The 14,742-nt window shown below is 37.4% G+C and overlaps 1 protein-coding gene across 5 annotated transcripts in view; it reads left to right on the forward strand.

Annotated features, from left to right (window-relative positions):
• The window catches only part of ALMS1 (ALMS1 centrosome and basal body associated protein), a 190,056-nt gene that overhangs the window by 97,641 nt on the left and 77,673 nt on the right, over positions 1-14,742 (forward strand). For all 5 annotated transcript variants that reach the window (XM_069583699.1, XM_069583702.1, XM_069583700.1 and 2 more), the window contains one exon: positions 5,288-7,128. In XM_069583699.1, the coding sequence (XP_069439800.1) occupies positions 5,288-7,128 (1,841 nt within the window). The remainder of the gene's footprint in view (positions 1-5,287; positions 7,129-14,742) is intronic.

Below are 14,742 nucleotides of genomic sequence, written 5' to 3' on the forward strand. Positions count from 1 at the left end.
CATCTGAGCCACCTGGGAAGCCTTCACTTAAAATTGCACCAATATTTTTTTAATTTGGGGTGTATTTCTTCAAACTAATTTTTGTTGGCATATAGTTGACTTACTATGTTGTGTTAGTTTCTTGCTTTACAGCAAAGTGAATCAGTCATTCATATTTATGTATCCACTCTTTTTTAGATTTCCTTCCCATTTAGGTCACTACAGAGCACTGAGTGGAGTTCCCTGTGCTATACAGTAGGTTCTCATTAGTTATCTGTTTTATACATAGTAGTATGTTTGTGTCAGTCCCAATCTCCCAGTTCATCCCACCACCCATTTACCCCCTTGGGCTCCAAAATCACTGCAGATGATGACTGCAGCCATGAAATTAAAAGACGCTTGCTCCTTGGAAGAGGAGTTATGACCAACCTAGAAGGCATATTAAAAAGCAGAGACATTACTTTGCCAACAAAAGTCCGTCTAGTCAAAGCTACGGTTTTTCCAGTGGTCATGTATGGATGTGGGAGTTGGACTATAAAGAAAGCTGAGTGCCAGAGAGTTGATGCTTTTGAACTGTGGTGTTGGAAAAGACTCTTGAGAGTCCCTTGGACTGCAAGGAGATCAACCAGTCCATCCTAAAGGAAATCAGTCCTGAATATTCATTGGAAGGACTGATGTTGAAGCTGAAACTCCAGTATTTTGGCCACCTGATGTGAAGAATTAACTCATTGGAAAAGACCCTGATGCTGGGAAAAATTAAAGGCGGGAGGAGAAGGGGACAACAGGATGAGATGGTTGGATGGTATCACCAACTCAATGGACATGTGTTTGAGTAGACCCCAGGAGTTGATGGACAAGGATGCCTGGCATGCTGCAGTCCACGGGCTCGCAAAGAGTCGGACATGACTGAGCAACTGAACTGAACCATAACTTTGTTCCCTATGTCTGTGACTGTTTCTGAGTGTGAGTAAACAGTTTTGAGTTTATTTTTGTGTATAGTTTTAGGGAATATTCTGATTCAGTGCCAACCCTGTCAGATTATCAAGGGCATTTTTCAGAGAATTAGAACAAAACTTTTTACACTTTATATGGCATCACAAAAAAATCCTGAATAGTAAAAGCAATCTTGAGAAAGAACAATGGACCTGGAGAAACCTGGCTCCCTTCAGACTATACTACAAAGCTACAGTAAGCTATAGGTAAAGGCTCAAGACCAGAAATATAGATTCGTGGAACAGGTTAGAAAGTCTAGAAACAAACCCATGCACCTGTGGCCATTTATTGTAGTCTGTGACAAAAGAGACAGGAATATACGATGGAGAAAAGACAGTGCCTTCAATAAGTGGTGCTGGGGAAACTGGACAACTGCTCGCATGTATTTTTACTTTTGTTGCCTGTCCACTTAGAGGCATTATTTGTTTATTTTAGCAAATTAATGGATTTATAAAGAACTAGAAAACACTTGAGAAAAAGTTAGGTTATTGGCAACCCAGTCCAACACTCTTGCCTGGAAAATTCCATGGACAGAGCAGCCTGGTAGGCTACATACAGATCATGGGATCTCAAGGAGTTGTACATGGCCAAGAAATTTCTCTTCTCATGAATCAGGCTGCTTGCCACTTCTTTAAAACAAACAAACAAAAAAGGTTCGGTTATACTGATATCTCCTATTTTATATACCAAAGTATCAAAACTTTAAATATAAAAATAATCCATATATTTAGTAGCTGAAATGGCATTTATTTATATATGGAGTACATATTCGTTATTTTACACATAGATATTTAGTTGTCCTAGCACTGTTTGTTTAAAAGACTTTTTTCCCCATGAATTTTCTAGCCTACTTGTCAGTTCATCATAAATGTTAGTATTTATTTCTGAACTATCAGTTCTGTTCTCTTACCCAGTACCACTCAGTTTTGATTACTGTAGCTGTGTGGTTAAGTTTTGAAATGAGAATGTGAGCCCTCCAACTTTGTTCACCATTTTCCAAATGGTTTGGCTACAGTGTCTCCTTTGAATTTCTAAATGAACTTTAGGATCAATTTTTACAAAGAAAAAAAGCCAGCTGACATTTTGTTGGGAATTCCCTTGAATCTATAGATCAGTATGGGAAGTATTGCCATCTTAACAATATTAAAGTCTTCCAATTCATTGGGCCAGTTTTCCATTTATTTTGATCTCTTATAATTGGTTTCAGTAGTGTTCTGTGGTATAGTCTTCATTTATTTGATAAATATATTTATTCTTAAGTATTTTATTTTTATGCTGTTGCAGATGGAGTTGTTTTGTTTCATTTTTGGATTGTTCACTGTGTGTTGAAATGCAGTTGACTATTGTCTGTTAAACTCATGTCCTAAATTTTAAGGAACTTGTTTATTAGTTCTCGTTGGTTTTCTTATGGTTTCCTTGGTATTTTCTGTGTAGAAGATCATGTCATCTGCAAACAGAGATGGTTTTACTTCTTCCTCTCCATTCTTGATTTCTTTAATTGGTTTCCAGATTGCTTTGGCTAGACCCTTTAGTATGATAAGAGGAAGTATGTACATACTATGTTGTTCTTATCCTAAGGGAAAAGCATCTGATCTTTTACCATTTACTATAATGTTAGCTGTGCATCTTTTGTAAATGCTGTTCATCTGGTTGAGAAAGTCCCTTTCATTTATTGTTTGCTGAATGATTTTATCATTAAAGAAGGTTGTGAGGGAAACAGTAGCCTTTTGAGTGGCTAGTGTGCTGTGCCAGGTCTTAGCTATGGCATGCAGGATATTTAGTTGCAGCATATGGGGTCAGTTCCCTGACCAGGGATTGAATCTGGGTCCCCCACATTGGAAGTGCATTTATTTTAGCCATTTTCTGTTAGGTATATCTTAACCACTGGATCACCAGGGAAGTCCACATTTAAGAGCCTGTCCCATATCAAGGGATACATTATTGGGACGTAATATAAGTTCTTATGGCTATATCTGGAGAAGATTGTATGAAAATAAGTAAAATTGATTTGCCCAGTACCAAAGCTATAACAAAATTTTAAACGGAAAAGTTACTATAAAAAGCTGTTTATAATTATTATAAAGCTTGGAGGAGATGATGGATGGTTGTGGGGTTTGGAGTATTCTAAAAAATTATAAGACACGGATTGTTGGGAAGAAAGAAGAAATGTCTTGTGGGATGAATATAAATCTAATCATGCCCAGTTTTAAGAAGCTGGACTAAGTTTATGCTTCTCAAATTGGAGCATTTGTTTCCCAATGATATGTGTGGCAGTGTCAGGAAGTAAGAAGCCATTGAATTAAAATCACATTTTAAAAATGTTTTATCCAGTGGTATTTAGTTTATTGACTTTTTAAAAAATTTAAACATTTTATTTTGAAATAATCATAGGTTCACATAAAGTAGTAAATAATACAGAAGAATTGCCTTTATCCTTTACCCAGTTTCCAAAAATGAAGATGTCTTGCAAATATGTGATAATATATTACAACCAGGATAATAACATTGATACAGTCCCGATACTTAATGTTTTCACCAACCCAAGGGTCCCTTTTGTTTCCCTGTGATAACTATATCCACTCCTATCTTAGTCCCACTCCTTTCTTAACCCCTGGCAACCATTAATCTAGTTTCTGTTTCCATAATTTTGTCCTTTTAAGAATGTCATATAAAAGAAATCATATTGTATGCAATCTTTTAGTATTGGCTTTTTCTCAGCATAATTCTCTGAACAATATTCAATGTCAATAGTCTGTTCATTTTTTTGCTGGTGTGTAGTATTCCATGGTATGAATGTACCACAGTTTGTTTAAATATATGCCGATTGAATGAGGTAACTTGGTTGTTTTCCAGTTGTTGGCTATTACAAATAAAGCTGCTATGAACATTCCTGTGTAGGTTTTTGATGAACATCAGTCTTTATTGCTTTGCTGGGTCATATGGTAGTTGTATAATTTTTTGACTGTCTCTAATACCACATTGGCCTGGATGTTGGGATCCTGCATTAGAGTTTGCCAGGGATGGAACTTTAGGCTTCTCACTTGGCCTTTGCTGGTGTGGGTATGGGTGAGGCCATAGTTTTTTTCTGTGATGTTTGGCTGGAAGAGAGCAGTTGTTGTCTAAAAGTTTTCTGTCTTGCTGAACTTCACCTTTATTTGTTTTTTAACTAATGAGAGCAGGTTTTTGTTAGAGCTCTTTGTATTCTTCTGTGCTCTTTGTTCATGGTTGCTGTCTTTAACTCGAAATCTGGGATATTTGAAGTAAAAAGAAAACCCAGGGATCACTCCCCAGTTATTCTCTGATCCCAAAGTCCCTAGCCAGTCTGCCTTTTTTCTCTTTACTTTTCAGATTCTTCTTAAGTTTGTTCTGTATATGATGTCCAGGATTTTTAGTTGTACTTCGCAGGAGGAATAGGGAAAAATACATCTCCATTATGTGAGAAATGGCAATGCAATTTAAAATATTCTTATATGAAATCACATGTGGCACTAAAATTAAATAGAATGCCAGGTTATCATTTTATATGCAAAACAGAAATCTCAAAGAAGTATTAAATATTTATAGTATCTTTAGGACTGATCCTGTATTTTAGTAAGAAGTACTAATTCTTTCTTCCTGTCTTTATTGGTAAATATTAGGCTGTAGGCCATGTTTCTGTAGCAGAGAGACCCAAATACAATGGCTGAGATAAGGTAGAATTGTATTTCTCTTTCAGGTCCAGGGTAAGAAAGTAACTTTGCTTCTTGAAATCTTCTGAGGAACCAAGCTAGGTGGGCAGTTGAGCCACCATTATGTGTGGCCTCCCAGGGTTGTTCTAGACCTCACCATTTTCATTTGGCAAGAGCAATGGTAATGGGTTGTAGCACAGCAGAAACTAACAACATGGTAAAGCAGTTACACTCCAGTTAAGAAAAGAAAGAGTAGTAGTGATGATAATGATCGGAGGCGGCAGTAGGAGAACATGAAGGCCAAGAGCTTGATTTTTTTAAGGATGAGAGCCTGAAGTTGTACGTACTGCTTTTGCTTACCTCCCATTGGCTTGTACCTAGTCACATGATCCTATCTGCCTGCAAGAGAGTCTCTGCTTGGTAGTCATGTGACCTGCAGAATTTGGGTAAGGGACCCCTGTTATTAAAACTAAAAAGGTGAGCAGAAGTCTTTGCTTTTGTAACTTAAGTGAAAACTTTTAGAAGAAATTAACTGTGTGGTTTTAATTATCATGAGCCGTTTTATCCTATAGTTAACTATCTTTTTCTTGTTGTGTTTTTATAATTATTCAGACTACTTCAAGTAAGAACTTGTTTATATCTTCTAGGATTTACAGAGTCCACGGGGAATAGGATGCAAGCCAGAAGCTGTTTGTAGTCACATTATTATTGAGAGCCATGAAAAAGGATGTTTCAGAACTCTAACAGCTGAACGACCCCGATTGGACAGCCACCCTTGTGTTTTTAGATCTGCTGAACCCTCAGAAATAGTCAGAGGACAATGGAGCCCATCATCATGGAGAACTAGGCACATCAACCTTTCCAAGTCACTGGACCAGAACAACTCCCAATTCAAAGTTTGGAATTCCTTGCAGTTACAAAGTCATTCCCCATTTCAAAACTTTATCAGTGATGACTTGGAAATTAGCAAGGGCCTTCGAATGCCATTTCATGAAAAGCTGGACCCTTGGCTGTCAGAATTAGTAGAACCTGCTTGTATGCCACCTGAAGAAATGGATTGTCATTCTTCATCACAAACGCTGCCCCCAGAACCCATGAAAAAGTTTACTACCTCCATTACTTTCTCATCTCACCGACATTCTAAATGCTTTTCAGATTCCTCTTTTCTTAAGGTTGGTGTTACTGAAGGTAGCCAGTGTTCTGGAGCATCTGTGGGGGTAGTTAATTCTCATTTCACTGAAGAGCAGAATCCTCCTAGAGATCTAAAACAGAGAACCTCTTCCCCGTCATCACTTAAAATCATTAGTCAGTCACCAGATAAAGCTGTGACTATTTTAGCGGAAAATAGTAGCCAAAGCCAAAAATTATCTGTTGAACATTCTTATCAAGAAGAAAAACCCTTAGAAAAATCAGATTTTAAAAGCAGTCATCCTAAGCCCAGTGCCAGTGCAAATGATAGTAATTTCAAAGAAGTTCACTTTTCTGATAATCATACTCTCATTAGCATGGGCAGACCAAATTCCACAGTAGAAGTAAAAGAGAAGAATGTAACTATTACTGCAGGTCTTCCTTCACACATTTTTCTTGAACAAGAGGTCTTTGAACAAAGCACAGCCCCACATGCAGACCAGCATGTGAGAAAACACCATTCTCCCCCTCCTCAACATCAGGATTATGTAGCTCCAAATCTTCCATGTCGTATTTTTCTTGAAAAGCGAGGACTCTTTAAACAGAGCAAGGCCCCACATGTAGATCAGTTAAGAGAAAACCACTCTCCCCTTCCTCAGAGTCAGGATTATATAGCTTCAGACCTTCCTTCTTCAATTTTTCTTGAGCAGCGTCAACTCTTTGAACAAAGCAAGGTCCCAAATGTAGATCACCACCTGAAAAAACTCCATTCCCCCCTTCCTCAAAGTCAGGATTCTGTAGTAGAAAAGAATAATGAACATAAGCCTAAATTACACATTTCTGATACGATAGATGTTGAAGCCAAATTCAGTGATGTGGTCTCCCCATCAGCCCCAAATCAATGTACAGTAGCAACATCTGTGTCTTCTCCACCTTCAAATAGAAAAGCACTTTCTTGTATTCGTATAACTCTTTCTCCCAAGACTCCTTCCAAGTTGGATAGTGGAAACTTAGATAAAAGATTGCATTCATTGGAGCCTGCCACTAAAACAAGGATGAATAGTGAGTTTAACTCTGACCTACAAACTATATCTTCAAGATCATTGGAACCAACCTCCAAATTATTGATCAGTAAACCTGTAGCACAGAATCAAGAATCTTTAGGTTTTCTAGGACCTAAATCTTCATCGGACTTTCAAGTCGTACAATCTCCTCTTCCAGATAGTAATGTTATTACTCAGGACTTGAAAACCATACCTTATCAGAATAGCCAGATAGTAACATCAAGGCAAACACAAGTGAACAGTTCAGATTTGGAAGAATATTCCAATCCAGAAGGGACTCCGGTATCTGCAGATCGGTGAGTCTCATTGTGATGACAAGCAAGCTGATGAAATTTATGATAAAGGGTTTAAAATACTTAAGCAAGTTTTAGTTCTTGGGAGAGAGGCAGATAATTTCTCTTAGGGGAGGTTGTTACCTGCCTAATCTAGAAATCTTTCAAGGAATGAACACCTAAGTAAGAGAAAACATCTGAATGTAATATAATGTATTTATACTCTCAAAAGGACTTCTGGAAAACAACTTGACATCAAGTATTTTAAAACATTACTCAGAAGAATCTTTGATCACCGAGTGGTACAATTTAGTGATTCCTTATTTATTACATTGGAAATATGCTGAAGACCAGGCTTTGGAAGGGGATGCATGATGTATGTGCTCCCTCTCCTCCTCTCTCTCTGTTTCTGTTTCATGTTTCCTCTCTAAATGAATATCAAAGCAGTAATTTCTCTGTGAAAATTCCTGGCAGACGTCACTTTAACCAAGTTATCAAGGTTAATATCACGAGTAGTGTATGTCAAGATAATGTGGTCCCTGATGTGACATCTTATTTCACAATGATTGTAGGAATGAAAACCCAGTTTAGGGATAAATGCATGAGATCTATACTGTTGAGGCTGATTTTAAGACTATCATTCATTCTCTTTTACGTTAATGAGTCCTTTACTATATGGCTGAACACTTACCCTCTGTGTGTACTGTTTCCACGTTATGGGAGAGAAGGTAATAGATCATAGTGGTGAGCCTTGAAAAGAAGAGAAAAAATGTGTAATCACCATCCACGTGTGGTAGTCATGGCAGTGAGGGACTTACATGTGTCACCTGACTCAGTGCTTGTTAACCCTGTAAGGCGGGTGGTGGTGTCCGTATCTGCCCTCTGGGAACTGAGACACTGACACTGCTGCTTTTTCAGCGAGCAGCAGTTGTTTCAGAGAAGGCAGTCTGCTCAGTGGGAGCAGGTGCTGCTCTGCCACGTTACCATGTCTCCCAAATCCTGAGCCGTGCTTAACCTATCCTATCAACTGTGCTCTTGGACAAGTCATTTAATATCTTTGGCACTCATAGATGGATGATTGGTGGGAAGAAAGAGTTGGAAAGCTTGGAGGTCCATTATAGCTCTGAAAGTTAGTGACCGAGAATTGGATTGGGGCAGATAAAAACAAGGTCAATCTCTGATTTCCATAGTATTATAAATAGATCCTTTTTGGGTGTGAAAAGTGTTTAGAAACTAAAAGATTGGCAAGTTTGCATATAATACTTAAACTCTAAGTGATAAAGTGTCAAGTTATTGGAGCTGAATTCTTTGAATGAGAGAGAAAATTATAGCTTATTATAAATATGAACTAATAACAATGCTGTTTGTTCCAGAATGTACTAAATGCTAGGCACTGTAGTCAATGTTTATATCATTTTATACTTAGTATAATCATCGTAGGTAGGTTTTATTATCTCAACTTATAGGTTTTACAAACCTTAGATTAAATGATTTGCCCTAGATTACCCTGGTGGCTCAGACGGCTGGTAAAGCGTCTGTCTACAATGCGGGAGACCCAGGTTCGATCCCTGGGTTGGGAAGATCCCCTGGAGAAGGAAATGGCAATCCACTCCAGTACTATTGCCTGGAAAATCCCATGGACAGAGGAGCCTAGGAGGCTACAGTCCATGGGGTCGCAAAGAGTTGGACACGACTGAGCGACTTCACTCTCATATGACCATTCACTGTTAAAAATAACATTTGAACCTAGTCTGTCTGACTCCAGAATCTGTAAATAATATACACACTCATCTGTATATGTGTGTATATATACATAAAATGTTTAAGAATATTAAACTTTATTTTGAGATTAAATTTAGACTTAGAGGAGCTGCAAAAATAGTAGAGTTCCTGTGTTATCTATTATGTAGAAGCTTAAAACAGTAAATACTACCCCAAGTTTCTGTGGGTCAGAGATCCAGGCATGGCTTAGCTAGGTGCTTCTGGCTTCAGGTCTCTCACGGGGTTCAAACAAGGTATTGGCTGCAGCTGTGGTCCCATCCCAAGACTTGACTAAGACCAATGTTCTTTTAAGGTCACTCACATTGTTATTGGCCAGAAACGGCTTCTTCCTTCCTTAAGGCAGCTGTGACAATTACGCTTTTCTCAAGTGAGCAAGTGAGAGTTCAGATGTGCCCAAGACAAAACACAGTCTTTACTTTGTAGTAACCTAATCTTGGAAGTGAATTTCATCACCTCTGCCACATTCTAATACTAGAAAGACATGAATCAGTATTTCTGGCCAGCCCTCACGGGTTAGGGATTACTCAAATGCATGAATACCAGGAAGCAGAGATCACCTGGGGGATTTTTGTTTGTTTGTTTTTGGCCATGCCATGTGACATGGGGGATTTTAGTTTCCAAACTACCCCCTGCATTGGAAGCATGGAGTCTTAACCACTGAACCGCCAGGGAAGTTCCGTTGGGGGAATATTTTAGAGGTTGGCAATATACCCTTTGCTAAACCTCCCCTTATGTTAACATCTTATCCTAACATCATAACCATAAAACATTTACCAAAACTAAGAAATTCTCCATCATACAAAATTATAATTAAATGTGTAGACCAATTTGGATTTCTCATTATTCCAAAAATGAACCTTTTCTGTCTCAGATCCATCCCACCATCTCACCTTGCATTTAGCTGTTCTTTCTAGTTAACCTCCTCCAGTTGTTCTGGCTCCTTAATCTCCTGGAGAAACTGAAGGCAGTTTCTCAGACTTCCTTATTTTTCACGATCTTTGAAGAGAATTAGTTATTTTGGTTTCAGGTTGGCTTTGTCTGATGTTGTCTCAAGATTAAATTGAGGTTATCCATTTTCAGTGCGTTTCATCAGGAAGCCCATTAAGTTGATATACAACTACTGATGATGTTAACCTTGGTTACTTGACAAAGATGGTATCTGCCAAGATTCTCCACTGTAAAGAGAGAATCTTGGTAGGTAAATCATTTCCTTCATTCCTTCTCCATTTACTAATCAGAACTCTTCTGTAAGCAAGAGGTGTTGTTCCTCCCATTTATTTTTTCCTTTAGTTTTCCATGTACATTAATCTGGACTCAGGGGCATTTATTTCATCCTTTGGATTATAATCCCATACTACTAAATTGATTCAGTTTTAGCAGTTGAAAACATGATTGGCTACTGAACCCTGTCACAGCCCTGAAATCAATCATTTCCCCAAAGAATACTTATTTCTTTTTTGGAGTATAGGATTTTCCCCCTAGCTTTGTTGAGATAAAATTGATATGCAACCTTGTTTAAAGTTTACAGTGTGTTGATTTGATACGCTTATATTGCAGAATAATTACCATGATAAGTGTTGGCTAACACTTGCATCACATCACATAATTATCATTTCTTTTTTTGTGGTGAGAAAATTTAAGACATACTCTAAAATAACTTTCAACTCTATTAATACATTATTTTTAACTATCATCACAGTACTGTGCATAGATCCCCAAAACTTGCTCATCTTCTAACTGGAAGTTTGTACTCTTGGACCAGTATCTCCCCAGTTCTCCTGCCCTCCAGCTTCTGGTAGACAGCATTCGACTCTGTGTCCTCTTGTTTAGGTTCCATGTGTAAGTGATCCATGGTACTTCTCTTTCCCTGTCTGGTGTATTTCGCTTGGCAAAATGCTGCAGAAGTCCATCAGTGTAGGTTGCCTTTTCATTTTGTTGACTGTTTTGCTGTACAGAAAATTTGGGGTTTGATGTAGTCCTGCATACTGACTTCTGCTTGTGTAGCTTGTGCTGTTGGTGTTACATCCGAAAAACCACTGGCAAGACCTATGCCAAGGAGTTTTTCCCTGTGTTTTTACTAGGAGCTTATGTTTTCAGCTCTTATGTTTAAAACTTTAACCCATTTCAAGTTAATTTGTTAGTACTAAAATAGGAGTCCAGTGTCATTTTTTGGGCATGTGATTATCTAGTTTTCCCAGCACCTTCTGTTGAAGAGACTGTTTTTCCTCTACTGAGTAATCTTGGCTCCCTTGTAAAATACTAGTTGAATGCATGTGTAGGGGTTTATTTACAGGTTCTCTGTTCTGTTCCACTGATCTTTGTGGCTGTTTTTGTGCCAGTACCATACTGTTTAGGTTATTGTAGCTTTGTGTTATAGATTGGAATAAGGAAGTGTGGTACCTCCAGTTTTGTTCTTTCTCAAAATTGCTTGGGCAATTCAGGGTCTTTTGTGACTCTATACAGATTTTAGAATTGTTTTTCCTCTTTCTATGAAAAATGGCATTGGAATTTTGGTAGGGATTGCATTAAATGTATATTGATGGCTTTGAGGAATATAGATGTTTAAACAATATTTTTCTGGTTCATGAACACATTTCATGTGTCTTCCCATTTGTTTGTGTCTTCCTCAGTTTCCTTCATCAAAGTTAGTTTTCAGTGAACAGATCTTTTACCTCCTTGGTTAAATTTATTTCTAGGTATTTATTGATTTGTTACTATTGTGAATGGGATTTTCTTCAGTTCTTTTCAGATATTTTGTTGTTAGTGTACAACTGATTTTTCTGTGTTGATTTTGCATCCTGTGACTTTACTGAATTCATTGATTATTCGTAACTTTTTTTTTTTCTGATGTCTCTAGGATTTCTGTTAGATGTTAGATCATATCATGTGCGAAGAAAGGCCGCTTACTTCTTCCTTAGTGATTGGATGCCTTTTATTTCCTTTTCTTGCCTAATCGTTCTGGTTAGGACTTGCAGTGCTGTGTTGAGTAAAAGTGCTAGCAGTGGGCACTCTTATCTTGTTCCTGATACTAGAGGGAAAGCTTCATCCTTTCACCACTGAGTTTGATGTTAGCTGAGAGTTTGTCATACATCACCTTTATTATGTTGAGGGATGTTTCTTCTATACCCAGTTTGTTGAGAGTTTTTATCAAGAAAGATGTACTTTGTCAAATGCTTTTTCTGCATCTACTGAAATAATCACATTATTTTAATCTTTTATTCTATTAAAGTGGCATGTTTATTGATTTTTATATGTTGAACTATCCTTATGCCTCAGGAATAAATCCCAGTTGATCTTGGTGTATAATTCTAATGTGCTGTTTAATTCAGTTTGCTAATATTTTGTTGAGAAGTTTTGTCTGTATTCATCAGATAATTGGTTTGTAGTTTTCTATATCTTCACCTAGCTTTGGGTCATCAGGGTAATGCTGGCCTTGTAAAATGAGTTTGCAAATGGTCCTCTCTCTTCAATTTTTGGACAAGTTTCAGAAGGATTGGTATTATTTCTTTCTGAAACATTTGGTAGAATTCACCACTTAAAACCATCTATTGGGAAGATTTGATTACTGATTTTTTTTCCTTACTCCATTGGTCTGTTTATATTTTCTGTTTCTTCGTGAATCAGTCTTGGTAAACTGGATGTATCTTATGGATAGTGGAAATTATCCATTTCTGCTAGGTTATCCAATTTGTTGGCATATAACTGTTCATAATAATCTCTTATGATCCTGTGTATCAGTTGTCATGTCTTCTCTTTCATTTCTGATTGAGTCCCTCTTCCTTATTGTAGCTAAAGGTTCGTCATTTTTGTCTATCATCAAAAACTAGGTTCTTAATCTTGATCTTTTCTATTTTTCTGGTCTCTGATCCTTTTTTTTTTCCTTTGATTTTTCTTTCTTCTACTTTGATCTTTCTTATTTCCTTTCTTTGTGTGCTTTGGGCTGGTCCATTCTTCTAATTCCTTGAGATGTGAGATTATTTGAGGCCTTTCTTTTTTCTTAATGAAGGCATTTATCATTATAAATGTCCTTAGAACTGCTTTTGTCTCATAGGTTTTGGTATGTTTTGTTCACAGTTTCATTTGTTTCAAGATCTTTTTTGCTTTGTGTTGTGATTTTTTTAAGACATACTAGGATGACACTGCTTCTTTCCCTGGTGAGTGAATAAAGCTAAAGATTGTAGGCATTAACTCACACATGTGTCTACATCTATAGTCAGTTTATCTTGATTGTAATGTGTGTATGTATTTATGTGTGTGTATTTTTTTTTTAAATCACAGGTCAGTGTTGATACCTCCAACTAGTCTAGAACCATGCTGTTGATTCTAGCTTTTTTCTTTTATTTATAAACTTTTTTCTCCAATGGTGATAAACATGGCTCTCATTAACTACAGTATATTTACCCCAGTATATGTAGTTTCAGAATTCTTATCCCATACCCAGGTGAGAAACAAATTCTCCAACTATGTACAGGTTTTTTTTGGGGGGGGGGGGGGCCTTCCCTGGTGGCTCAGAGGTTAAAGAGTCTGCTTGCAATGTGGGAGACCTGAGTTCGATCCCTGGATTGGGAAAGATCCCTTGGAGAAGGAAATGGCAACCGTCTCCAGTATTCTTGCCTGGAGAATCCCATGGACAGAGGAGCCTGGTGGGCTACAGTCCATGGGGTCGCAAAGAGTCGGACACGACTGAGCAAGCGACTTGACGACTTAACGAGGTTTTTTATTTGTAGTATTCAGTCCAGACATCGTTGCTGTTTCCCAGGTTAGTTATTTTCTTCCCTATATGCTTTAGCATGATGATATGATTCATTTATAATACTGTTAGATTCATTTCTTAAATCTTATATTCCATCTTGCCCCAATAACTTGGTTAATTTTTTAAAAATTTATATACTATCAAATTCACTTTTTGTGGTTAAAAAGTTAGTTCTGTCAGTTTTGATTAATCCACATTACAGTTCCATATGAAGCATTTCTCTCAGTCCAAGTTTTGCCTTTCCAGAGTGTCACGTAAATGAAATCATAAAATACGGAATAGCCTTTTAGGTTTGGCATCTTTTACAAAGTGTATTTAAGATTTGTCCATCTTGTTTTGTGAATCAGTAGTTTTTTACTTTTTAATTACTTTTTTACTTTTTACAAGCATAAAGCAGTAAAAAGTTAAAAAAAAAACAAACCACCGTTTATCTATGTACATTGACTCCTTAAAGGATATTTGGGTTGTTTCCAGTTTTAGCTGATTATAGTTAGAGCTGCTAAAAAAATAAGAATATATATATATATATATTTATATATATATATATATGTATATATAGTTAGAGCTGCTGAGTCATGTGATATGTGTCTGTATTTAACTTCACAAGAACTGTTTAGAACTAAACTATGCTAAGCTGATTTCCAGAGTGGCTGTACCTTTGTATTCCCACTAGCAATGTACAAATGTTTCAGTTACTCTCCATCCTCACCAACTTGTGGTACTGTCCGTATTTGTTAGCAATTATCATAGATGCTTTCCTTTATGTGTTTCACCCTGAGCTCCCCTTTTCAGGTCCTCGGAACAGAAAGCAGGGCTTAACTTAGCCCTTTCTTTCGAGTGACTGTGTCAGTGCCAAGCAGTTCAGTACAGAGAAAAAAATCACAGATTTGCCTTACCCTCTTGAGACCACACCTCCTCTAGCAGAAGAGGAGGGTTTCCCTCTGTCAGAGTTTTAAACTCCTTGTTACTGCTGGTGTTGCTGCCACCATGTAATCACTTGAGTGCTTGAGATTACTAGAAAGAAAAGAAAAGGGGGTTTTCACACTATTTCCAGTTCCACTTCTCATGCCTGAATAGAAGGCTTCTTCTTGGAGGTCTTTCTG

The sequence above is a fragment of the Ovis canadensis genome, chromosome 3 (assembly GCF_042477335.2).
Source record: "Ovis canadensis isolate MfBH-ARS-UI-01 breed Bighorn chromosome 3, ARS-UI_OviCan_v2, whole genome shotgun sequence".
In the NCBI taxonomy this organism is placed as follows: domain Eukaryota; kingdom Metazoa; phylum Chordata; class Mammalia; order Artiodactyla; family Bovidae; genus Ovis; species Ovis canadensis.